Source organism: Pan paniscus, chromosome 1 (assembly GCF_029289425.2).
Source record: "Pan paniscus chromosome 1, NHGRI_mPanPan1-v2.0_pri, whole genome shotgun sequence".
Classification (NCBI taxonomy): Eukaryota; Metazoa; Chordata; class Mammalia; order Primates; family Hominidae; genus Pan; species Pan paniscus.
In genome coordinates this window covers 172,028,527-172,054,876 of record NC_073249.2, presented here as the reverse complement: position 1 = coordinate 172,054,876, position 26,350 = coordinate 172,028,527, and the positions used below count along the sequence as shown (strand labels likewise).

At 51.7% G+C, this 26,350-nt stretch overlaps 1 protein-coding gene across 2 annotated transcripts; it reads right to left on the bottom strand.

Annotated features, from left to right (window-relative positions):
• Positions 1-13: 13 nt before the first annotated feature.
• Positions 14-26,348, bottom strand: TTC22 (tetratricopeptide repeat domain 22). Of its 2 annotated transcripts, XM_003814989.7 has the most exons (7): positions 20,922-26,348; positions 8,340-8,395; positions 8,009-8,124; positions 7,255-7,373; positions 6,281-6,442; positions 2,622-2,774; positions 14-2,076 (listed from the first exon to the last, which is right to left on the bottom strand). In XM_003814989.7, exons 1-7 carry the CDS (start codon positions 21,486-21,488, stop codon positions 1,540-1,542), a joined length of 1,710 nt encoding a protein of 569 aa, XP_003815037.1. In that variant the 5' UTR covers positions 21,489-26,348; the 3' UTR covers positions 14-1,539. The 2 variants fall into 2 exon arrangements, with proteins under 2 accessions (XP_003815037.1, XP_008966103.1); XM_008967855.5 differs by lacking the exons at positions 14-2,076; positions 2,622-2,774 and adding an exon at positions 4,849-5,942.
• Positions 26,349-26,350: the final 2 nt, after the last annotated feature.

Here is a 26,350-nt window from a genome sequence, read left to right as displayed (position 1 = left end):
AAACACTGAATACTTTAGTGTTGATCAGTTTATTAGTATTTTTCCAAACCTGAAGAATGGTGAAAGTTTGTGGTACAGTGTGGGGAAAACAGTAAGTGTGGCTTTGGGCAAGCCACTTCCCTTCTATGGCTCTCAGTTTTCCCATCTGCACAATGAGGGGGTTGGAGTGTGTGGTCTCTAAGGCACTGAATTTCAGTCTGTTCTCCATCCATCAGTGGATATGTGAGATGCAATGCAGGGGTGCTGGCCTGTCCCTGGTAATGAGTGAGGATATGAGCAAAGCAGTGAGTACAGCCTGGAATTCCAGCTACTCAGGAGGCTGAGGTACGAGAATCACTTGAACTTGGGAGGCTGAGGTTTCAGTGAGCTGAGATCTGGCCACTGCACTCCAGCCTGGGCGACAGAGTGAGACTCTGTCTCAAAAAAAGGATTCTACGACTATGATTCCAAGAGTGTAAAATTCCAAGATGTTCTTTAAAATTAGTAGAATGGTCAAGACTGGGGGCAGGGCCGGGTGCAGTGGCTCACACCTGTAATCCTAGCACTTTGGGAGGCTGAGGCGGGTGGATCAGTTGAGGTCAGGAGTTTGAGACCATCCTGACCAACATGGTGAAACCCTGTCTCTACTAAAAATACAAAATTAGCCAGGCCTGATGGCGCACGCCTGTAATCCCAGCTACTTGGAAGGCTGAGGCTGGAAGATCGCTTGAACCCAGGAGATGGAGGTTGCAGTGGGCCAAGATCGTGCCATTGCACTCCAGCATGGGCAACAAGAGCGAAACTCCCTCTCAAAAAAAAAAAAAAAAGGGGGGCAGGTGGCACCTCCTAATGGGTGGCGCCCTTAGTTTCCCCCAAGAAGAGGGAAATCAAGTGAAGGTTCTATTGATGAGCTCTAATTCAGAGCATTTGGGAGGCCTTTTGGGCCAAGCTGACCAAGAAGGAGGCCTACTAGAAAAGTAGCAGAGAGGCAGGAATGAGCCCTGAGCACAAGGCTTAGGCTAGGGCCCTGTCTCGTAACTCACTCGCGGTGCCACCTTGCCCTCTGCTTTAGCCAGGGCTTTTCTGGCTGCAGGAGCTGAGACCACACTCCAGTCAACTAAAGTAAACGGGGCTTTCTCATAAGGATAGAGTGTGGCCTACGGGAGTCCAAAGACAGGCACTCAGGCCTGAGGGATTGAGCGCCCGGACTAGAAAACTGCCACACTGAGGTAGCTGTCTTCTGTTTCTCTCAGAAGCCTCACAACCATCTTATTTTACCTGTATGTCTAGAAAATTCTGTCCCTTAATTGGCAGCTTCCCAGTGTTTTCTCACCTCTGCTCCCAGCCTCTTCTGCTCTCGGGAATCAGGCCTTCCAGTCTGGGTGGGCGTTTCAAACCGCCCGGGCGTCGCAACATCCCGATTCACAATTCCCGACCAAGAATCGAACTGGCTCCGCTCCCAGGTCAGCCTAAGGCAGGGAGTCCATCCGGACCTGGTCCCATCAGCTGGGCGGGGCCTGGGCGGGGTCCCAGGGAGCCTCCGGCCTGGGCACCTGAGCCCTAGAATGAGACAGCCCGGCGGTCCCGCGGCGCGCTGGCGCCCTCGCCCTCGCGCTCCATGGTCTCGAAGAGCAGCCGCACCAGCGCCGGCCGTCCCTGGGCCACCAGGGCCCGGGCCAGCCCCAACACCTCGTCCGTGTGCCCGCGCCACACGCGCTGCAGCTCCTGGCGCAGGCGCGCCGCGGGGTACTTGTCCTGGGCGCGGCGCAGCCAGGCGTCCACCTCGCGGCCCAGCTCCCCGTCGCTCAGCTGTGCCTGGCTCCACTGCGCCAGCAGCGCCTCGAGCAGGCAGCCGAAGCCGTCGGTGTGGCTGGAGCCCGCGTCGTCCAGCTCCACCGCGCGCTTGAAGCAGGCGGCCGCGTTGGCGTCCTCGCCCTTGATGCGCAGGCACTTGCCGCGCAGCAGCTGTAGCTCGGGCAGCGTGGCACCCAGCTCCGACTCGCCCGCCTTGGCCAGGAACACCAGCGCCTGGTTCAGCGCCGCCTCGTCCACCGCCAGCAGCTCCTGCACCGCGTCCACGCCCATATAGTAGTAGACCTGGGGTGGGGGACGCGGGGTGAGCCCTTCACCGCAGGCGCGGCTCCACGCTCATTCCCGCCCCACGCTTGCTTTAAAAAAAATTCCACTCCTTCACTCATTCCCACCCTCTCTCCATCGACAATTATTAATCACACGTTTTATTCCTGCTCCTCTAGAAAAGGAGTACCCCGATTCCAGTTCCAGCCCCTTCACACCTAGCTATATAACCTTGAGTGAGTCAATCTCTGGATCTCGGTTTTCTTGTACCTAAAATTATGATATTGTCACTTCTTGGTAAACATTCCCTGAACACAGATAAAGAATAGGTATCTTCTAGATAAAGAATAATGCCCACACTTCCTGAGTGCTTAGGAAGAGCCAGGCCTTATTCTAAATACTGTACACACGTCTTATTCAGTCCTCAACCATGGCTGGAGGAGATGGGTACTGTTATCAGGGAGTGCAACTTTTTCCTCTGCATCTTGGCCTAGCCCTTGGTCTAGCCTGGCAAGGAGTAAACAGATTCTTACTCAGCTATTGGCTAAGCCAAGAGACTGCCTTACCTGGCCGATGTCCAGGTACGCCTTGAAGCCTGGGCACACCCTGACCACTTCCTCGAGGTCAGCCTTGGCACAGGCCAGGTGGTTCCTGTCAGGCATGCCCCCAAGACCCATCTTGGCCCGCTCGAGGTCATGCAGGTAGGCTCTGATGTGGATCTGCCAACAGAGAGCCAGCTTAGGAAAGATGATCCAGGCAAGGGCCTCTGCCTTCCTCTCTGCTCTAAATGAACCCAGTCTTTTTTTCAACAGCAACCAGGGAGGTTATGTGTTGCAGTAGAAAGACCCTGAGGCCAGGACCCAGGAGTCCTAGGTCCTAGCCTTGGACCAACTTGGGTTAGCCATACCCTCTTTCTGGTCCTTAGTTTCCCTGTCTGTGCAATGAGTGAGTAGGATGAAGTAAGAGTCCGTTACTCATTCAGCAGATATGTATTGAGTGCCCACCATGTGCCAGTTCCTATGCTGGGTACAGGAGGTACCGTGGTAACAAGATAGATGAGGTCCCTGCTCTGGCAGAACTTAACATTCCAGTAGGGGAGGCAGTCAATAGTAAACAGTTCTATTTCAAGTGGTAAGTGCTATGACAAAATAAATATGGCAATGGGATAGAGGTGATTGGGGAGGATTATTTTAGGTAGGATGGCAGCACCGATTTTGTGAGAGTCTATGTCAACAAGCAGTTTGGGAAGAATGGCAGGTGGCCCCAGCTGACAAGCATCACATTACAAATGATCTCAGACCCTTGCTTTCCTGAATTCCTCCATTTTCCCCACACTTAGAGGATTTACAAAGTTTGGAGGTTTAGGAGGGGTGGGTTTGGGTTGGGTAGAAGGAAGCGAGGGAAAAGGGGTTATTGTTGTTGAAGGTATTAATGCTTTATAGTCATCAGAAGGGATTTGCTTATAAGACAGCATCATGGAGGCAGGGGGAGATGAATCTCTGGCTTTCGGGTCAGTTGGACTAGGGTTTGAATTCCAGTCCTTCCCTTAACCCCTAGCTATTAGCCATGTCATCTGGAGGGAGTTCCACAACTCAATGAACCTGAACCTCATTTCTATATCTGAAAACTTAGTACATGAATATCTTCCTTGGGGAATTACCATGATGTCTGAAAGAACATATTCTAGTCAGGAGCTAGCATATGGTAGGTGCTCAGTTCATTCATTCATTCAGCAAATATTCATTAAGAGCCTCCTCTGTGCCAGACACTGTTCCAGGCACTGAGAATACAGTAGACAACAAAACCACAAAAATCCCTGCCATTAAGTAGCTTATATGTTTTGGGGGAGAGAGAAAATAAACATGATACATATGTAAATAGTGTGTAAGGGAGTGATTAGTGCTAAGAAGAAAACTAAACCAGGAAAGGAAAACATAAAATGTTGGTGGAGGCTAGGTGTGGTGGCTCACACCTATAATCCTAGCACTTTGGGAGGCTGCAGCTGGAGGATTGCTTGAGCCCAGGAATTTGAAACCAGCCTGGGCAACATAGGCAGAACCCTGTATCTACAACAAATAATTTTTAAAAAATTAGCTGGGCGGGTGTTGTGGTGCACACCTGTGGTCCCAGCTACTTGGGAGGCTGAGGTGGGAGGATCACTTGATCCCAGGAGTTCAAGGCTGCAGTGGGCCATGATCATGCCACTCCACTCCAGCCTGGGTGACAGAGTGAGACCCTATCTCTAAAAGAATTTTAAAAATAAATTAATTAACAAATTAAATGTTGGCATGGCTTTGAGATTTTCAATTAGATGGCCACTAGAAGACCTGTAGGAAGTGTGGGAGGAAGCCAATCAGATATCTGGGAGAAGAGCATTCCAGGCAGAGGCCCAGGCCAGTAGGGTTGGAAGACTGAGAGAGGCATGAGCAGAGGGAGGTGGGGTAGACAGGTCATGAGGCCAGGGCCACGCTTATGGGCCGCAGCATGGACTGAGGCTTTTACACAGATAATGTGAGTTCCCTCCTCCTCCCATCTCTTCTCCACCATCCTGTGCTCCTCCAGTCATCTGAGTAGTAAGTGTGACCTTTGGCACCACAGAGAGGCCAGGATCATAAGACACCAGACGGTGATGGAGGGAGGAGAGTAAAGTTGGAGTTTCTGATTATTGAATGCAGTTCCTTGGGGAAGTTCCCTGCCTCCCTGGTTCTATGTGGCCTCATTTGTAGGATGGCACATGTCTGGCCTCTCTCAGAGGATTCTTGTGAGCATTAAATCAGACCACGAACTTGCAAGTGCTTGATGAAATGCAGAATTTTATAGAAATATTTTATTATTTACTATTATGGTTAATGTCATTATTATCTAGAATAATAACCACATCCACGACAGTGAAGGAATTTCACTCCTGCCTCGTACCTGCTGGCAAACTAATTAAACCACTGAGACCAAGACTGGGAGTAGATTTGCCACTAGGTCATGTGGATAGTAGTGGAGAAGATGAGGGGATGGGAGGACTCTTCGGCTTGCAGTGAAGTAAACTGGGAGCTCCGAGTCGGCTTCCTCAAGCACATGGGCTCTGTGTGGGCTCTAGGAGGCAGGTCTGGGACCAGTGCGGGAAGCTAGCAGGAGGCAGAACTCACCTAAGTGTGTAACTTGCAGAGCTGAATGACTATGCAGTGGTCTGCATCAAGAGACAGTGAGATAATTCAAAAATATGCCTAATATGAAATTAGTAGCAGTCAGTCTCTTATGAAATCTTACTGTGTGCTTGATGCTGAGTTTTACATACAAAATCTAATGTAATTCTCATAACAACTCCAGTCTACAGATAAAGAAATTGAGGCTCAGAATCTGGGCAAGAGTATTTTGCCAAAGGTCCCGTAGCACGTGGTGTTGTGGGATTTGAACCAAGGCTGTCTGTGTTCAGAGCCAGAGCTCTGATCCACTATATTAAATGACCTCTACTGGCTTTCAGAAAAGCACCCCCTATGTCCAAGGCACTGTGCTTTAGATGCTACCTCACTGTGTCTGTTGACAACATTTTAAGGAAAGTGTTGTTATTTATATCTTACAGATTTGGGAACTGAAGTTTGTGGGGGTAAGTGGCTTGCTGCAAGTTCCACAAGGCGGAGAAGCCAGATTTCAACTCTGGTCAGTCTGATTCCACCCGTGCCAATCCAGAAGAGGCTGGGGGCTCACTGACCAGGAATTGTAGAAGGGATTCCTGCAGTGAGTGGAGGCTCCTGCATTCTTTCACTCAAAAACCTTACAGGGCTGGGTGTAGTGGCTCACACCTGGAATTCCAGCACTTTGGGAGGTCGAGGTGGGAGGACTGCTTGAGCCCAGGAGTTTGAGACGAGTCTGGGCAACATAGTGAGACCTCGTCTCTACAAAACAAAACAAAAATTAGCCGGGTGTGGTGGTGTGCACCTGTAGTCCCAGCTATTTGGGAGGCTGAGGCGGGAGGATTGCTTGAGCTTAGGAGGTCTAGGCTGCAGTGAGCCATGGTGGCACCACCATACTCCAGTTGGGTGACAGAGCGAGACACTGTCTCAAAACAAACAAAAAACTTCATAGACCCCAACTGTGTTTTTTGATGGCTCCTAAGCTCCCTTCCACCAGGAGGACTCCCTGACCCTTGGGCCCTGGCAACAGGGTCTTGGCCTCTGGCCCTTGTTCTCTGATTCCCAATGGCAGGGTGTGGTGGGGCAGGAAGTTGACCCACCTTGGCCCTTGTGCAGTACGCCTGCCAGTTGAGCTCTGGATCTCGTAGGACATCCAGGGCCATGTTGCAGGTTCCAATGGCCATATCCTGCTTTCCCAGGAAGTAGAAGATTTTTGCCAGGCGATTCAGGATGGGAGGTTGGTTCTTGGCAATCTCAATGGCCTAGGTAAGGGAGGAGTACAAAAACAAACCACTTGCTTGGTCATTAGCCAGAGCTGGCTAAATAGTGCTGAACCACAGGAACCCGATCTTTGGATACAGCCGTATCAACACGGTGCCCTTTACCCATATCCACCCTTATCCACCTGCCAGTAAGTTGTCATATCACGAAGCCCCAACACCTTGGGGCACAACCTATTGGCACTCAACTCCTGAGAGCCTGGCCCACAACCACATCACCGGTCACATCCAGTAAAGCCTTCCAGAGCCCAGTCAGACCCCTCCTTCCCAGTGTATGCTCTCCCATCTTCCTAGGGCAGGTGAGAGGAAGGGCCAGAGGCAACCCCCATCCCCCAACCTTACAAAGTACAGGGTTTCTACCTGGGTAATAACACTTACCCCCACTATTGTCATTGACTGCTTCCTGTTGTAAGTTACTTGCCTTAGGGTCACACAGCCTATGGGCAGGGCTGGCAAGGAGACACCAGCTAAACCCATCTTTCTATTGTGCCATTGGGGGTGGAGAGGTAGGGAACTCCTGGCAGAGGGAATACTGTGAATGAAGGCCTCAAGGGAAAAAGTCTAAGGGTCTATTTCAAGGCTGGAGAAATGGACTGGGGCCAGACTGGGTATGGGGAGGGTCTCTTTTGTTTTGAATGAAGAGAGGATGGAGAGCAAGGTCTGGAGTAAGTGTACTTCCTGGGTGGGTCACGCGGTGGGGGTTGATACCTAGAGAAGCCTGGGTTCTGGGTGGAGAGGCTGGGGTGCCAGGCTCCTTCTCAGTTTAGAGGGTGGGTGTGGCTGGGGGCACGTACCTTGCCGAAGCAGTCTAGAGGGTCGGTCCCTGAGTACCCGCAGTCATGGACGCCCATGGGGGTCGTGGAGAAGGTGTCCTTCCGCTCCAGCAGCATCCCGAGGTAGCACCAGGCCAGGGCTGGGGGTGAAGGGTGGGAGAGGGTCTCTAGGAAGCAGCAGGGTGGAGAGAGGGAAGGGGCCATCCCCATCCTAGGTGTCACTCATGAAGACAAAGCAAGGGATAGTAGAGTGAGATCACTAAGGGCAACCCAGGGACAGAGAGAAGCAAGGGTGGAGAGAGGGGCCGTGTGAGGGGTTAGTGAACCCATTTTAGTGCTTATTCTGTGCTCAATGTGTCATCGGGGGACCTCATTTCAGGTACGTAGGTCTCTTCTGACTTCAGTTCTCACCAGCTCTGGTGGTTCTAGTCCCTGCTCTTGCTGTCTGGCCCTGCAAAAAAATGACTCGACTCCTCTCCAACAGAGGCTTCAATCTTCTGACCATAAATAGGTGGAAATAGGGGAAACTACCTCTCACCCTCCAGGTCATGAGCTGCAGACGGGCAAGCCTGCAGTCGCAGTGACTTGTAGTTGGCATGTTCACTTGGGCAAGGTATGTGGGCTCCCTGAGGTGCACAGATGAGTGTAGGGAACAGAGCGAAGGAGGAAGAAACAGGAGCCAAGAAGGGGAGGTAATGCCAGAGGTGGATGCAATGCCAGCAGGCTGTTGGCAGGGGGCAGAGGCTGCTGTCCCACCCATCCCCCGGGTCCCCACCTCGGTGGCGGGGGTCCTCAGACTTCAGCACTTGCCGGAGTAGGGCCAACGTGCGGTTGAAGGCAGGCAGTCTCTTCTGCTCCTCACTGCCCAGCTCCAGGAAGATGCCATCTAGCCTGTGGCCGAGAAGGAGATGTGGTTGGGTGGCACCCCTCCTGGCTGTCCTGTGTGCTGCCAGCCCTGCCCAGGCCCGTGGTGGTGGGGGGTGGCGGTTTGGGGAGCCCTTTCCAGTAGGAAGGGCCCAGCCACCTCTGCCCTTACCCTGCTGGCTGGGTGCCAGGCCACACCTCTCCCTCCTCCATCCCGTACCCCCACCACCCTCTTGCCTGACCTGATGTAGAGTGTTGCCATGGTGAAATACCAGCCCCTTTTCTCCTCCATCGGGATCTAGGGAAACAGAGAACAGCCCACACTGCCATTACTGAGGTACTCTGGCCATTGTTCATAAACTCCCACACTCACTGAACCCCAAGAGGCAACAGGCACAGTGGGAAGGGCTTTGACCTTAAACACCTTTGATTACAGTCCTGGTTCTGCCCCTGACTGGCTGGGTGGCCTTGGGCAAGTCACTTCACTTCTCTGACTACAGAGACTTTGTGAGGCCCCCCAGTGAGGTGCCTATCCTAGAGCAGGCATGGCGAGCATTTCCTCCCCGCCCCCCGCCACAGGCCCCCCAACCCCAGGGCGCACACCCCACTGCCCACCCTCTCCTCCACGCCCACCGGCCTCCCCGTTTGGTGCCATCCCTGCAGTCTTCACCTTCCTGAGAAAGCCCCTTTGGGCATGTTAAGTGAGCCCAGCTCAGCTGAAGCCCAAGAACCCCCCTGAACTGTTTTGCCATTATTATTCCTGCCAACCTTGCTGTGCGACTTGGGCACCAGATAAAATATTTATGCTGTTATTTATGGTAGTAGCTGCTCTAGCTTCGGGAAGGAATTTTAATGAAAACCAATAAAACCCCCAGTGCATATCAGCAGCTCTCCCTCAGGCTCCAGCCCCTCCCTCCACATTCATCTCCCATCCCTGATCTGGAGGCTTCACTCTGTACTCGCCACCCCGACTGTGGCCTCCTCAGCTGTGAGGGAGGGGGACCCATCATCTCTCTACCCCCGTCCCCAGCAGCTGGGGTGAATGCATTTGTGAGCACCTATGGCATAAGGCCCTGTGCTGGGTGCTCTGGGAATGTGGCACTGAATGGGACCTGCACCCTGACCCAAACGCACTCACAACCTGGCAGGGGAAGCAGATCCAGGCTTCAGTAATAGGATGCTACTCAGTGCCTGCATGTGCCAGGATCCTGACACCCATTTTCTCCATCTCACAACAAACCTATCAAGTAGCTGTTATCCACATTTTATAGAGGAACATATTGAAGCTCAGAGAGATAAAGTGACTTGCCTGAGGTCACACAGCTTTTGAGGGTCAGAGCTGGGATCTGGTCCCCGTTTGTCAGCCTCCAAAGCCCATGCTTGCTTCCCCACACTGGGTTGCCAATAGCTGTGGTATGAAGCCAGGCCTGATAGAGGCCATGAGAGTGGTACAGAGGAAGTGTGGGGGATGGGCAGGCCACTCCCAGCTGGGGGATGTGGGCTTAAGGAGGGTCTTGGGTCATATTGGCACTTCAAAGGGTGGGCTCCAGATGGAGGGCTCCCGTGAGCAGAGGCCTGGAGACGTTGGGGATGGGCATCTGATGGGTGTGCAGCACACAGTGTGTGAATGGGGATCTGGGGGAGCCAATGCTAGCAGGTTAGGTGTGGCTGCTCCGGGGACACCTTGGATGAATTTGAAGGGAGGGGTCCTTGTGAGTCAGATCCCACCAACTGGTGTGACCACCCATCAGGACAGGGTCTGGAACCCAGGTCCAAGTCAGACCACCCAAAAGGGGCCCCACTAACTGCATTTCTCAGTCAGTATTCCCTGAGTATCTTCTCTGTGTGGCTCTCGGCTGGGCAATAAGGACAGGAGAGAAAAGGCAGGTCCCACATTTAGGGGCTCTGGGTCCTGCAAGAAAACCAGACCCAAAGACACAATAGAGTAGAAGGAACATGGGGGCAATGGGAGCCCAAGGAGGTATCCTATACAATCCAGGAACATCCCCATGGCTATCCAGAGGAGGAAGTACTAGGGCAGGGTCCTCAAGGACGAGTAGGAATCACCCAGGTGGATACGGTGAGAAAAGGCAATCTAGGAGCATGGGACATCAAGTGCAAAAGCTCAGAGAAGAGCAAGCAAGGCATGCTGGGGTCTGCATGCAGCCGGAGGGCTGGAACCCTGATGGTAAGGAGTGGAGGGAAGAGCCAGCAGGCGCATAATCAGGAGGGGCCCCTGAGTGCCAGGGTCAGGACTTGGAGCTCATCTGCAAGGTAGTGGGGAGCTATAGAAGGAGATAGAGCTGGAGGGTTGGGCGCAGTAGCTTATGCCTGTACTCCCAGCACTTTGGGAAGGTGAGGCAGGAGAATCTCTGAAGCCCAGCAGCAGTCCAAGACCAGCCTGTGCAACATAATGAGACCCTGTCTACTCAAAAATCAAAATCAAAATAGCCAGGCACAGTGGTGCAAGTCCATAGTCACAGCTGCTCTAAAGCCTGAGATGGGAGAATTGATTGAGCCCAGGAGTTTAAGGCTCCAGTGAACTATGATAGCACCACTGCCCTCCAGCCAGGGCAACAAAGTGAGACCGTGTTTCTTAAAAAAAAAGAGGCTAGAGCTCAGGAATGCCAAGATCTGACTGATGTGTGCTTTTACATTTGTATCACCTTGAAAGGTAATCCTGTTACTTAGGTGGGAATATGTATATTGGGACTTTAGCTGGGAATAGGACTGTCTGGAGGGGAGAAGGGATGGCCTCAAGGCTTAAAGGGCATCCCTGAGAAGTGGGGAACACTTCCCAAAGCAAAAGGCAGGGATAGGACTCTGGATACCCTTATCTGCTTTACTTACACTGGACCTGGGAAGGAAAAAGGAGACTGGGATTCATGGAGCACCTAGTGTGGGCCAAACTGGCAAGATGTGTCAAAGCCTGACCATGTAAAGGATCAGGGGCACATGGGGTGCCTCAGGCTTCCTGGCTGCTGCTGCTGCTGCTGCTTCTTCTTTCTTCTTCTTCTTCTTCCTTCTTCTCCTTCTTCTTTTTCCTTCTTCTTCCTTCTTCTCCGTCCTCCTCCTCCTCCTTCTTCTTCTTCCTCTTTTTTTGAGATGGAGTCTTGCTCTGTCACCTAGGCTGGAGTGCAGTGATGTGATCTCAGCTCACTGCAACATCTGCCTCCTGAGTTCGAGCTATTCTGCCTCAGCCTCCTGAGTAGCTGGGATTACAGGTGTCTGCCACCACACCCGACTAGTTTTTGTATTTTTAGTAGAGATGGGGTTTTGCTATGTTGGCCAGGCTGGTCTTGAATTCCTGACCTCAAGTGATCTGCCCACCTTGGCCTCCCAAAGTGCTGGGATTGCAGGTGTGAGCCACCGCGTCCGGCCCCCTGGCTGCTTCTATGTGAGTGATCCCATGACCTCTGGTCCCTCACCTGCTTTGAGGTTGGCTCAACTGAGTCATGGTGGGGAGAAAGAGAACCCACTCTGCCTTCCTTGCTCCTGGCAAGGGAGCCTAGCGTCCAGCAAGAACAGGTGTAGTAGACTTGAGGGGTGGGAAAGCGAAGAGCTGAGGCTCGTGTGCCTGGCAGGCCTGGCCATATGAGATGGGCGACCTTGGGGGATGTTACCCCTGGCAGGTTATGTCCTTATCTGCAAAGGAGGATAATCATATGGGCCTCTCAGGAGTTGTGAGGGCAGTGCCTGGCCCAGAATAGATGTCTGTTCCCTTTCTCCTGGTCTGGGTAGAGCTGAGTAGGGTTAGTGTTCCCTAGGAGGTTACTTTGTCCGCTGTGGCGTGTTTCAGTGCCCGATGAGGCAACATGGTCTTTGGCCCTGGAATCTGGAGCCATCCTGTGGCACCCTGCTGTCCTCTCCCCACTATGCTCCCAGGACCTCAGGACCTCCAGTCCCCTGTTGGGTCCCAGGCACCTTTCTTGCCTCCACAGGTCCCCAGTGTTGGAGACTAATGTGTTGTCCTCAGGGCTCTCCCAGCCACTCTCTTGTTTGGTATTCAAGTGGCAAGAAGTTAAATTATGTGTCCAAACCACAGTACATGATAGAGCTGGGGCTTAGATTCATGCCTCCATGATCCTATTCCCAAGCCTTGTCCACAACACTCAGTTATCCTGATCAATCTCCTTACTAGATATCCGAGGACACCGAGACAAGAGAGGCGAAGTGGCTTACCTAAGGTTCCACACTAGTTAGCATCAGAGCTTACAGTCCAGTGGTTTCACCACCACTCTGCGCACTGTTGACTATTACTGATTAATTCAAGAGCCTGGTTAAGGTTTTCACTAAGCAAGCAATACCACCACCTGGTGGCAGTATGCCTGAATTGCAGGGGCAACTCCTAAGCGTCAACTCTCCTCCCCTTCAACTTGATGACTAAAATTGATTTTCAAAAAAGTAGCTAATTGGGTGACATCTGTGTGACAAATCCCTAAAGCAGTCCCTCATCAGATCCCGCTTGAGAGCAGCATTTGCAGGAGGGCTTGTGGGGTTGCAGATGGGGTCAGTGGAAATGGAACAGAATTAATGGGATACACAGATCTAGTCAGAAGCCTCATTGTGCCTGGGCTTTATTCCTCTATCCCTGTGGTGAAGCTGGTGTTGGCTGTTCACTCTGTGGTGCAATTCTGGCTCCAAAATAGACTGTCTCTCTCTCTCTTTTTTTTTTTTAGACGGAGTTTCGCTCGTTGCCCAGACTGGAGTGCAATGGCGCGATCTTGGCTCAACGCAACCTCCGCCTCCGGGTTTAAGCAATTCTCCTGCCTCAGCCTCCCGAGTAGCTGGGATTACAGGCATGTGCCACCACGCGCAGCTAATTTTGTATTTTTAGTACAGACGGGGTTTCTCCATGTTGGTCAGGCCAGTCTCGAACTTCCGACCTCGGATGATCTGCCCGCCTCGGCCTCCCAAAGTGCTGGGATTACAGGCTTGAGCCACTGTGTTTGGCTCTGGACTGTCTCTTTAAAAATCCTTCTGGTTGTAACTGAAGCAGTAACTGAAGCAGCCGCTGAAGCTGTTACCAGGGGCAACCTGGCAAGCCATAGTGTGTTAAATTAAATTAAACAGGCTTGTGACTGCCCCCTCCCCTCCTGGAGAAGGGAGGGGGTATTCCCCCTCTATCCTGGAGAATAAAGTTGCTGTGAAACCTCTTATGGCTGCAAGGAATTCAGTTACAGAGTTTACGACTCCCAGAGGCAAGATGTTTGGAGGCAGCCTGGGAGGAGGCTCACAGGACTTCTGCCAGAAGAGGAGTATTTACAGTGAACCTGCCTGGGGTGGGTGGCCTCCGGTCAGGACACCCCCACCTTTTTCTCATTCGATCCTTATCACAATCCCGTGGGCTGGGGATTCCATAGTCTATGAGAGAGGCTGGCCAGCATGTGAGTCCAGGTTTATGCTAGAGGAGCTTACATTAGGCTGCTGTTCTGTGGCAGATTCATGGGAGGGAACTAGGCGAGGCCCATGTTGACCCTAAAATGAAATTTGTAGACCCTGGTACGAGCTGAAGGTGAGAATGAGAGACAGACCTCAGGTGAGGTGTTCTCAGCACACCTCCCAGCTCTTCTGAGGCCCTTGCTATTACTTTCCTCATATTAGGGATGGGGAAACTGAGGCTGACAGAAGCAGAGGCTTGCCTACTTAACCTGGTACTTCAGGCCAGGTCTCTCTGACTTCAGTGCTCTTCCCACAAGATCTAGCTGCAAGGAGCTAGTGTTTGTACAGTGTTTACCATTTACAAAGGGCTTTCACACAGATTCCATGTGATCCTCAGAACAGCCTCATGGAATGTAAATGGAGTATCATTACCCTCTTTGTACAGATGGGAAGACTGAGGCAAGATGCTATCTTCACAGTCACATGTCCAGTGTAACAGTCTCGACTGAAACCTGGAGATAATGCTCTTTTGCTATACTAATAATAGCAACTTTTGAACACTTACTATGCACCAGGCACTTCATTTACATGCGTTACCCCATTAGACTTTCTCAAGGGTTACCTATGGGGTAGGGATTGTTATTCTCCCAAGTTTACAGATGAGGCAACTGTGGCACAGAGTGGTTAGGGCATGCGCCCAGAGTGACACAGCTAGCAGGTAGTAGGGCTGAGAACTCTGCGAGTTAGCTCCAGAGTCTTTGCCTCCAACTACCCTAGACAAGCGGTTTTCAAAGTGTGGCCCCCAGACCAGCAAGATCAGCAGCAGCACCTGGGAATTTGATAGAAATGCAAATTCTTGACCCACTGAATCTAAAACTCTGGGGTGGGAGCCCAGCAACCTGTGTTTTAACAGGCCCCCTACTGCATGCTGAAGTTTGAGAACCATTGCACGAGGCTCTCACTGTACTACCCTAAGGTGGAGGAAAAATGGGCTAGAAGATTTGTCTCTTTTTTAGTGAGTAAAAGGATCAGAAATTGTGATCCTCAGGGAAGCCTGAAGATCGAAGCTCCTGTGGGCTGGGTGAGTAAGCAAAAAAGGTTAGTGACCTGACAGAAACTGCAGGAAATGGTAGGATTAGGATAAGCCATTACCAGAGTAGGTATGTCTTAACTCGGGTGGGGTACAAGGTTGGATCTCAGCATCCCATTTACTTCAAAAGATGGCCCCAAAAGAAGGAAATGTTGGGGAGCTTGGCTATTTTAAGTTATTCCAATAGAAGATCTTTCACTACACCAATGACTTACAATATATATGCATTTGAATAGGCTATACAGACACCTTGCTGGTTCTTAAGGAAAATATTTGCCTTGTATTTTGAACTTTGCCCCTGATGACAGGCTGTCCTCTAGATTCAGAGTCAGTTCCTGAAAGCTGACTAATTTTCTCTCTAGGGAGGAGGAATGACAAACAGGAAAGAGAATGAACATTTCTCCAGTGTCACTGGGCTCCTCAGTGCATCATGGCACTGGGTTCTCACAGCAGCCTCAGAAGGTATAATGCATCTTCCTCCTTTTACAGATCAGGAAACAGAGACTACAGAAAAAGCCACCGGCCCAGCCCCATAGCCCAGGGCAGAAGTGCCAGGATTCAAGTTCAGATCTGCCTCCCTCCAATGCCCCTGTTGTTTCCACCTCATCATGCTGACTCTGTGAAGGCTGACACTGCAGAAATAAAAGTCACAAGGTGGCAGGCCTGTGGATATGTCCTTCCTGCACAACTGGAATGTCCTCTGTGATGACACAGAGCAGCCTTTCTGCTCCTGCACACCGAGCCCCGCCCTACCTGGCCCCAGCCTGCCGCCTGTGGGCCATAGTACAAGACAGGCAGGGAAGGGGGTTGCTCTTCCCCACACCCAGCTGCGGGTGGTGATGCTCTTGTGCTCCTGCCTTGTCAGGTGTGGGGAGGAAACAGAAGATGAGATTGGAATCCCACCCCTGCCTCTCACTCCTCTAGGGGTCCTGGAGAGCCCACTGGCGTGGCTCAGCTTCTACATCTGCAAACAGGGGTGACCCCACGTGGCCTGCCTGCATCATAGGCATGTTGGCTGAGGTGGTATGCACACAGGTGGAGGGAATTTGGGACTTGGGTGTTAGGCCATGGAAACAAATATTTGGCCCTGTCTTGGGCTCCCCGGACAGTTCCCTGCAGATTTTAAGCTTTGAGCAGCTCCCTGCTGCCACCTCCTTTCTGGTCCTAGGTCTGTCGTGCAAACACAGGCCTTGTGAGTCAGCTTTGCTCTGTGCTGGGTCCCAGACTTGCTGGCCTGTGTTGAGCCACTTCTCTGTTTCATTGTCCCTAGTGAGAGGGCCATTCCCTGTCTGGTCCAGCGTCCAAATCCAACTCTAGCACCGGTAGTAGCTGAGTGGGTCTGCAGAAGTCTCTTACCCTCTGCAGTAACAACAGTGATGCCTGAATTTTCTCAGCTCCTCCCGTGGGTCTGTGCTGTGCTGCACTCTCACATACATCATCTTTTCTCCTGTAAAAGAGGTGGTTGGGCCGGATGATGCTAAAATCAGCTTTCTCTCTGGGCTTCTGTATCTATGAGGAGGAGGGTACCCAGCTCTCAAACTTTCCAGCTAAGTGGGGAGAGAAGCCAGTAGCAAACTTAGAGGCACTGATATGCAAAGGTGAGCACCCCAAGACCACATAAGGCTGGAGCCAGACCCTTAGGAAAGCTGTTTCTCCTCCTGGGCTTTGATGTCCCATAGACCTGAGTTCAGTTCCTGTCAGCCACACGTGCCCTTGGGCAAGACACAACGCCTCTCTGCGCCTTAGTTTGCTGTCTATAGAATGGGGTTAATGGATTTGCCAGCATTTCTGTGATGATCAAATGAGATAATCGATGAAAAGCACTTGTGTGCACAGTGCCTGGGATATCATCCAGCTTCATCTACCTCCTCTTGGAGCTGAACCAAATCAAACCACTCAGAATTGTGGAGTCGTGTGTGTGTGTGCGCGCGTGTGTGTGTGTCTGTGCGCGTGCGCACGTGTGGACACGCATGCATGCATACCAGGGATCCTGGGCTTGCTGACCTATGACACTCTCTTGGGCTTTCCTGCCAGGTCCCCATCCCGCTGGGCGCAGTGATGGATTGGAATGCCCACACCTTTGTTTGTGAGGCTGGCCACCTCCCTCCCCAGCCACCTCAGCTGGCTGGTGAAGTATGGACAGCCCCGTGTGCACTGGGCCTACCTGGGCAAGTCCCTTCCCCTCCCTGAGTCTGTTATGCCCGGGGGGCAAGGGGGAATCACAATACCTGGCGGTGTGTCTGTGAGGTTTGAATAAAAATTAAATGCGCGAAGGCAGGTAAGATCCTGAGCTCAGTGCCCGGTGCACAGACACCATTGTGGGTGTGGTTCCTGTCATTACTCAGGGCCTGCCCTGGTGTGTATGTGACTGCATGTGTGTGTTAAAGCACCAGTGTTTTGGGAAAAGGGGAAGAAAATAACATAACTGAGTTGGCTTGGGACAGGGATTTTTTTTTAATCTTAGACAATAAATAGGGATTTTATTTTTAAAAATAGGGATTTTTAAATTTTATTTTAAAAAATAGGGATTTTAAAGACAAAATCCAGTTATTCGACTAAATTAAACAATGGTTGCAAACTCCTCTTGGGTGTTCAGCTCTACATCAGACATTGAGGAAGGTGGATGGGGAAGAGAGAGAAAAGCCCAAGACAGAGTGCGCACACTCTAGGGGCAAGAAAGAAACCATGTGGGGGTAAGCCAGAGGTTGGGAAGGCTCTATTGAAGAGCAGTGGTGAAGTGCTGTGGGCCAGGGCAGGCAGGGAGAAGCCCCAGGCAGGACCTCATGTGACCTTGCCTGGTGCTTTTCATGTTTTCTCAATCCTCACAGGAATCATGTGAGGTTCATGTTAGAATCCCATTTTACAGAGGAGGAAACTGAGGCTCAGAGGAATAAAGACTTGCCTGTAGCCAGCTAGTGATGGAGGCAGAATTCTCACCTGGTCTAACTCCAAAGCTTATGCTCTTAATAGCTACTTAATCTAGAGATTTGCTACCAAGGGTCCATCTGTGAGTGTATATGTGTGTAAGAGATGGCGTGTGTATACACATGTGTGTATATTTAGAGGGTTGATGGGAGGAGGAGGGGAGTGATCAAAGCGATCTGCCTCCTCATATTTTTTGTAATTTAAGAAAGAGAAATGTGGCTGGGCGCAGTGGCTCAGCACTTTGGGAGGCCGAGGCAGGCGGATCACCTGAGGTCAGGAGTTCAAGACCAGCCTGGCCAACATGGTGAAACCCAGTCTCTACAAAAATACAAAAATTAGCCAGGCACGATGACAGGTGCCTGTAATCCCAGCTACTTGGGAGGCTGAAGTGAGAGAATTGCTTGAACCCGGGAGGCAGAGGTTGCAGTGAGCCGAGATCGTGCCTCAAAGAAAGAAAGAAAGAAAGAAAGAAAGAAATGGTAGGGAATGAAGAGCAAAGAAAGGAAGTTACAGAGACACACCCCCTCCCATACAAACACTGATTATATTTGGATTACGGGCTGAATGATTAACTTTTATAATGTTTTCTTTTATAATTTATTATTATTGTTATTATTTTGTAGTTTAAGTTAGCAGATGAGCAGCTGTTCACAGTTCTTCAGCAGCTCTTTGTCCTTTGAGCTCCAGAGGCTCTTCCCCACCTGGGAGAGTCCCAGCCCCACAAGGATGGAAAATCTCTCGCTGCAGGGGGTCCCTCCTCCTCCTCCTTTCCTGGCCTGACTCTGACTTCACCTTCTACCTCATCCTCCCCAGTCTCTGGACACATGGAAACCCACCCACCTCCTCTCTCTCCATACTCCTCTGCCTTAGATTTCCAGGAGTACGCCTGCGAGGGGTTTCCCCTCACCATTCTGCTCGCCATCTGCATTATACCCCATTTCTCTGAACTCTCCAGAAAGAGCAAAGGCTGTGCAGTCAACCAGGGTGGCATGGATTTAGCTGCCATTTACTAGCTCTGTGATCCTGGGCAAGCCTCATTCCTTGCCCCAGTTCAGCTGGCACTCAAGCCCCCGTGCTCTGCAGGCCCCACCATGGGGCCTTTGCACGCACCATGCCCCTGCTGGGTGTGTCCCCCCTCATTCCTGCCTGGGAACTCCTGCTGAAGGGGAGTGTTCCCTCTCTGACTCAGTCACTCCCACTTTATCCACAGGGCCCGGACTTTCCAGGTCACTGTTGATACCAACCTTTGGTCCCCATATCCCCAGAGTGTACTTTCATTGTCAGCCCCTGGGGCCCTGTTTTTGGTTCAGAAAGTGTGACCTCTGGGTGTACAGTACTTAGAGATGATTGCCAATGACACAGGCCTGTGATGAATGCCTGTGTCCTCAGCCAGTGGTAGACACGTCTCTGATTTGTCCCTTTGGCCCATTCCCAGAAGAGGGGCTCAGGTAAGCATAGTTAATGAAGAAGCAAATGTTTGCTTCTCCTTTTGTTCAAGGGCTTCTTGGAGGCAGGGACTTCTTAAAAACAGAGCCTGGCACAGAGTAGGTGTTCAATAAATGTTAAAATGCTCAGTAAATGCCTCTCAGACATGCCCAGAATTTTCCAGTTTATGGGCATTTTTACTCTCATCATTTGTTGCATAATCCCAATAAACCTGGAGCTGATCAATGTTTATGAAGCAGAAACTCAGGCAAGTCACAAGAGATGACAAGTGACTCGTCCACAGCCACACAGCAAAATAATAACAGAACTAGGTGCTCAGAACCAAACCTCTGACTCTAAAAGTGATGCAACCATCATTATTGTCATCCTGCCTGCAACTATTTCTTGAGCACCTACTTTGCCAGGTGCTTTAGAAGCATGATGTCATCTAATCCTCAGATGATAAATAGGGTCTCCAAATCCCAAACTCTCTCTGGAGGTTTGTGTAGGGGGCTGACCACAGCTGCTCTGTGCAGAACTGTGGAGCAGCTGCTGGGCCACGCCCCAGGACACAGCACAGGGTTGGCAGCCACACCCCCATGAAGCAATCGGCTCCCTCCCTGGAGTGCTGGGCACCCTGCTTAGCACTCTCTCATCTGGATGTTCACTCACTGGGGAATCCCCACTGTGGCCGTGTTCCCAGAGAGGGAAGAGCCAGCCTCTGATAGCTACCCCTGAATCACTGCTTTCCTGCTCACCTCCTCCAGGAAGGCTTCCCCCAGTGAACGGCCTCCTAAGAGCAGGAAAGTGCCTCAGAGACCATGTAGCCCCTGCTTCCTGCACCCCTTTCACAGATGAAGAAACCACAGCCCGGGGAGAAGAAGGCCCCACTGTGGGTAGTGTTGCAGCTTAGACAAGAACCTAGGCCTCCTGGCTCCTAGCCCAGGGCTCTTCAGGCCCCTCTCTGCTGCCATGACCTGCTGTCATGACCGCACTCAACACATCAATCTTGGTTGTGCCTTCCACTGAAGGTAGCCTGGCATTCAGGGCCACAGGCTCAGGACTGAAACAAGAGACCTGGGTTCTTGTTGACCTCATGCAATCAGTGGTCATGTCTACACCCAGCTTAGGAGCAGAGGAAGCTCTCCCAGCCGGGGAGAGGGAGGGGTCATCTGTGACCCTGCTCATCCCTGTGCAGGCTCTTTCTAGGTGCTTTACAAATATTAACTGTTAATTATGACATCAACCAAGTGAGGGATGTCCCTGTTTTACAGATGACAAAGCCTATGACATATGTAACATTACTATCTCCATCTTACAGGGAGGGGAAAGGAGCTTGGTGGTGCTAAGCACTGATTTGAAGTGAGTGAGCACGGGGGAGCTGGAATTTGGATCCAGACCATCTAACCCAGGGTCAGCTCTCTTAACCCCTACCCTGCATGCTGTCCTTAAGTCAGGTCCATGCCCTACTTTCAAGACCTGTACTTTCTGAGGTCTTGACTCTCACATCTTCTCTTACTGAAGCCATGAACATTCATGGAAAAGGCACTGAGGGGAGTGTGCGGAGCCTTTGTGAAGGGAGCTGTGCTTCCCTGTGCTCCCTTCACATGGAGGTGAGGGGGAGAGAAGAGGTGGGAATGTGCCTAAGTTTCTGGCAGGATGCCTGACTGTGCCTTTTACTTAGGTGGGTGTGCACAGGCGCAGGAACAGGCACTTGCTGGGAGGAGCAAGGTAAGAAGCATGAATTGTCCAGGTTGGGCTTGTGCTGTTTCCAAAAGAGAGGCTTGGGCAGGCAGTCCCACTAGGAAGCGGTTCCACTCCCAGGAGAGAGCTACAGGCCTGGCTGGGGCAGGCGGGGGATGCACATTGGAAAGGCATTTGGGAGGCCAAAAGACCATGGTTGAGGGAGAGTCAGGGGTACCGGGGCATCTCTGCAGACAGAAGGGACCATGGGAGGACCACAGTCCTCCCAGCGGGAGGTAGGGAGACCGGGGTCACCTACCTGCTGCCCGTAGCCTAGCGCCTTGTCGTAGAGCGCGATGCCTGCCGCCAGCCCCCGCGCACGCTCCTCTGGGCTGGCGCAGCCCACGTCGAAGCCATGCGCGTAGCCCTGCTCGGCCAGGCAGCGAGCGGCGCGGAGCTGGGGGTCCCCGGCGGCCTCGGGCTCCTCTGCCAGGTCCATGAGGTCGGCCAGCCGTGCGGCGCACGCCTCCTCCTCTTCTTCCTGGCCCAGCCGCCCGTACACGTGTGCCAGATTGGCCCAGGCGTTGAGGTTGCCCGGGTGCTCGTGGGCCACCTCGAGGAAGCACTCGCGGGCCTCGTCCAGCTCCTCCAGGTAGAATGCGAAAGCGCCCAGGAGGTGACGCACAGCGGGGCGCTGCGGGGCGGCCGCCAGCTGGAGCTCCTGCCGCAGACCCTCCCGCTGCAGCTTCAGGTCCCGGGCGCGCTGTGGGGCCGGCGAGCGCGGCTCGAAGTTCAACTGCATCTCCAGGTGAAAGTGGCCCGGGAGGTAGTCCAGGTCGTCGATGAGGGCGTCTAGATCGTCGGCCACAGCCTCCAGCTCCGCCATGACTGCTCCCTCTGCTCCCCTGGCCTCACCCTCGTCCCTGAGGCTGTGGAGGGCAGTGGATGGGGGCGTTCCCCGAGCGAGCTCCGTGCGGGAGGCGAGGGGCAGCCGGCAGAGGCCCCAGGCGCTGCGGCCTGTCGGTCTCAGGGCGCCTCCCGCAGGTGGGTGGGCCCGAGGAGTGCCCTGTAGGTGTTTCCGCTTTCGCTGCTCAGCGGCTTCTAGACGCTGACATTGCACAACCAGGTGTGCCAGAAAAACAGGCACATTGTCAAATACGGGGCGCGCAAACCTCGGTGCAAGGCAAAAGGCGTGTTTTTACGCTGCTAAGCAGAGGAGGAAACTGAGGCTCAGAGGAGGAAGAGAACTTGCCCAGGTCACAGAACTGGGGCGTACCCAAGTAGGTGGACCTGGAACCCCAGGTTGCTGAAGGCCGGGCCCTTCCTGCAGGGGCGCTGCTCCGCCCTGTCTGCTTGAGCTGAGTCAGGACTGGCCGTTCTAGCTGGGGCAGCCACCCTTACTCCTGCCGCTGTCCCATCCTCTCTGCAGGTCCTCAGTGCTTTTCCTCTGAATGGAGCCTGCCACCTCCCTCCTCTCTTTTTTGGCCATTATTTATGAGACTTCCTTCCTGGGATTTCTCTGCGCCCTCTCTGCTCAGCAGTGAGCTCCTGTGCAAAGACTATGGGCTGCATGTGCTGGTTCTAATCCTGCTTCTCCAACCCTAATAAAGTATGACCTGCCACACTTTCATCACCTGTGACATGAGGATGACAATCCTTCCGCATTTATCAGGTAAGCCTGATAAATGGCCACTCTGGATAAATGTCAGCTCCCACTCCTCCAGCTTGGTTCCCATCCCATCTTGCACTCCACCTGTGGTCCCAGTTTTCTTGCTTTGGCAAGTGTCCCTCCCAGGTCTAGAGTGGTCCCCTAACCTCTATCCTGGAGGCTGGGTGGCAGTGCTCCCTGCTGCAGGGGCCAGTTCCTCCCTCTCTTCTTTCCACCTGGGCCTGGCTCCTGCCATCCCTGTTGTTTCATCTTGACAGACAGATGAAATATATATCTAGATGAAATCTAGATAGAGTATCTATGAAGATATAGATGTAAATATTTATATTTCATATAGATGAAATAGCTATGTATTTCAAGATGAAGCAACACAGACCAGCATTTCAAAAGAGGAAATAAAGCCAATTAGTAAACTTGAAAAAATATTTGACATTAGCCAAAAAAAAAAAATAGTTAAATTAAAACAACATCTTGGTGCCATGTTTCACCTGTCAATTTTTAAATATAAAATTAATTTTAATAATTTTTAATTGAAAATTTTGCTATAAATTGCTGGTGATCCTGTGATAAAACTCGTTCTCTCACCTGCTTGAGAGTATCAGGGGTGGATTCACAGAGGGTTTGGCTTTGAAAAAAAAATTGCGGGCCAGGAGCGGTGGCTCACACCTGTAATCCCAGCACTTTGGGAGGTCGAGGTGGGAGGATCACCTGAGGTCAGGAATTTGAGACCAGCTTGACCAACATGGAGAAACCCCGTCTCTACTAAAAATACAAAATTTGCTGGGCATGGTGGCGTATGCCTGTAATCCCAGCTACTCGAGAGGCTGAGGCAGGAGAATCGCTTGAACCCGGGAGGCGGAGGTTGCGGTGAGCCGAGATCGTGCCACTGCACTCCAGCCTGGGCAACAAGAGCAAAAAACTCCATCTCAAAGAAAAAAAAATTGCAACAACGTATACTTAACAAAAAATTTACAGTGTTAACCATTTTCAAGTGTACAGTTCAGTGGCATTAAGTGCATGAATGCTCCTCTGGCCTCGTCCTTGTCCCTGAGGGCACTGCTGTACCACTGTTCCCACCTTCCATCTCCAGAACTTCATCTTCCCAAATGGAAGCTCCATACCCATTAAACAATAACTCCTCATTCTCTCCCCACCCAGCACCTGGTACCCACCATTCTATTTCTGTTTCAGTGAATTCAACTATTCTAGTTACCTTACATAAGTGGAATCATATAATATTTGTTCTTTTGCGACTGGCTTATTTCCCTTAGCATAATGTCTTCAAGATTCATCCATGTGGTAGCACGTGTTAGAATTTCCTTCCTTTTAAAGGCTGAATAATATTCCATTGTATGAATATATCACATTTTGTTTATCCATGTATCTGTCCATGCACACTTGTGTTGCTTCTACCTTTTGATTATTGTGAACAATGCTGCTATGAACGTGGGCACACAAATACATGTTTGAGTTCCTGCCTTTAATTCTTCTGGGTATATGCCCAGCAGTGAAATTGCTGGATCATATGGTAATTCTATGTTTAATTCTTTGAAAAACTGCCAGACTGTTTTCCACAGCAGCTGGACTATTTTACTTTCCCACCAGCAATGGCCAAAGTTTCCAATTTCTCTACAACCTCACCAACATATGTTATTTTCTTTTTTTTTTTTTTTTAAGATAATAGCCATCCTAATGGGTGGGTTTGGCTTTTGATTTGACTCTGAAAAAGATGAGTAAGAGAGTTGGGTGGGAAGGGTAGGTTGGTGGGGAGCGCATATCATCAGCAGCAAAGGTATGAAAAAGCTAGAGGTTCTCCAGGGGAAGGTGTGTCCTAGGGACAGAGCAGCCTTGTGGCTGGAGGTTACAGAGCATGGGGCAGAGATGGCAGGAGATGAGGACTGAAGGCAGGGGCCACAGCCCTATCACAGAGGCCCAAGTCCTGACTGAGAAGCTTGACTTGACTCCACTGACATAACAGTGGCTCTGGAGTCTGGACGGGTTAAACAGTCTTGCAGCCAGGGAGCTCTCCAATGTCCTTATGAGTCCCATATTCATGGTGTGACCCTATGCCTCACGAGATGTGACTGGGGCAAGTTATTCTCCCCATCTGAGCCTTAGTTTCCTCTTGTGTACAATGAGGGTGCAATGGTGCCTATAAAAGAAAATGGGTGAGATGCTAGACAAGGAAGCTGCTGTGATGGGAAACTTTGGGCTGACCAGGGCAGGCGGCCTTGCTGCAGAGCTGACTCATTTGGCCTGTTCTGGCTTTCCTGGCAGCCAGGACTCCCAGCCCAGTGGACCTTGGCTTATAGCCTTTGGTCACTCCTCCATGAGTCCTAGAGCCATGGGGCTCAGGCCAGAAGAGAAGCAGCAATATAGCTGCAGGCATGTCTGGGCCACCCTGAGAATACCCGAGCAGACCCAGGGCTGGCTGAAGTGCACAGGACTGGAGAGTGTGCACACCCACACCTTGTTGACACCTCAAAACAGCCTTTCCAGGAAGCCACAGCCATAGGTCCATGTCACAGAAGAGGAAATCAAAGTTGGCAAGGGTAACTTGCCCAAGGTCAGCACCCAGGAAGTGGCAGAGCCAGATTTAAATGTGTCTTTGAGGATTTATGTGTTATTGGGTAGTTTGACCAGATGCATGTATTCATTCCCTTGTCATTCAACAAATATTTCCTGAACATTTACTATGTGCTAGATGCTGCACCAGGAGGAAATGAGACAAGTGTCTGTCCTCAGGCCTCTGTAAAGGTCTCTAACCAAGGGCTGGGAATGACCTCCAATTGAGCTCCTGCTGTGTGCCAAGAGTATTACCTAAATCAGGTCATTTCATCCTCACAGCAGCCTGGGAGATAGAGATGATTACTTTCATTTTATAGAATGAAACTGATAATGCTGTGACTCAGAGAAAGAAGTGACTTGCTCAAGATCCCACGGCTGGGAAGGGCAGAGTCTGCTTAGATGACCCAGGCTTTCCGTTCTGTGCATGTTCCTGAGGCCTGCCACCTCTGACCGTCAGCTCAGTGGTGCAGTGCAGACGCGCTGCCAGCAGTGGCCCGCCAGACCTGGAGCCTAAGAGTCCAGCTCTCAGCTGTGCTGGGGAGCCACACTTCTTATCTAACTACTAGCTTGGGATGTCAGAAGGGCATTGGGTGGGTCGTGGCAGAAGACCCACTGTGCCTCTGGTCCAGCTTCACCATGGGCTGGAAGCAGGGCCTCTGGTACAACCTACACCTCTCTGGCTTCAATCCTGTCACCATGGAATGGGGTATGGATCTCTGCCCCACCTTTGCCTAAGACCCTTGGGAAGATCACAAGCCATCGTGAGAGAAATTAGACAATCTCAGAGCATGGCTGTGGAGCACTGGTTGGGGGGTAAAGAAGGAGGGAAGAGAGAGCAGACTATGCCCTGTGTGGGGTACATACCCTCAATTCCTTTCTTTACTTGGAAAGTCATCCGTATGCTTCAATGTTGAGTTTGGAATTCTCCTCCTCCAAGAAGTCTTCCCTGACCTACCTACCCACAGGCTGGGTCAGAGGCCTCCCTCTCTCATAGACCTGACCATAGTATGTGGTCATTGCTTCCCCCATTATTTTCAGGGCAGGGACCACATCTGGGTCCCAGGCATTCTGCACTGTGTCTGCCCAGAGTGGGTGCCAGGGACGTCTAGGGGTCGGTTGAGTCCTGACTACCCCTGCAGCTTTGCCCAGCCCTCCACCCTCTGGCTCTCCTTGCCCTTTCCCCCTTACTTCTGCTCCCCTGACTCCCAAAGTGGAGAAGGAGCTGGGATGTCATTTGCCCAAGGCGGCCCTCTCTGTGGGCCTCAGTTTCCCATCAGCACAAGGTGAACTTTAAAAGGTTCTTTCTGAGCCTAGGCAGGCTCCATGCAGGGCTCTGGGATAAAGCCAGAAATCAGAAACACTTCCTCAACAAATGACTGTAGGACCCCACCCAATGGCATCCATATTAAATACAAGAAGGGCCATTATATCTGCAGGGGCTAGGGAAGGACCCTGAAAATGTGCACGGACAAGTTAAAAATCAGCGGGCTACGTGCGCACGCCGGTGGGGG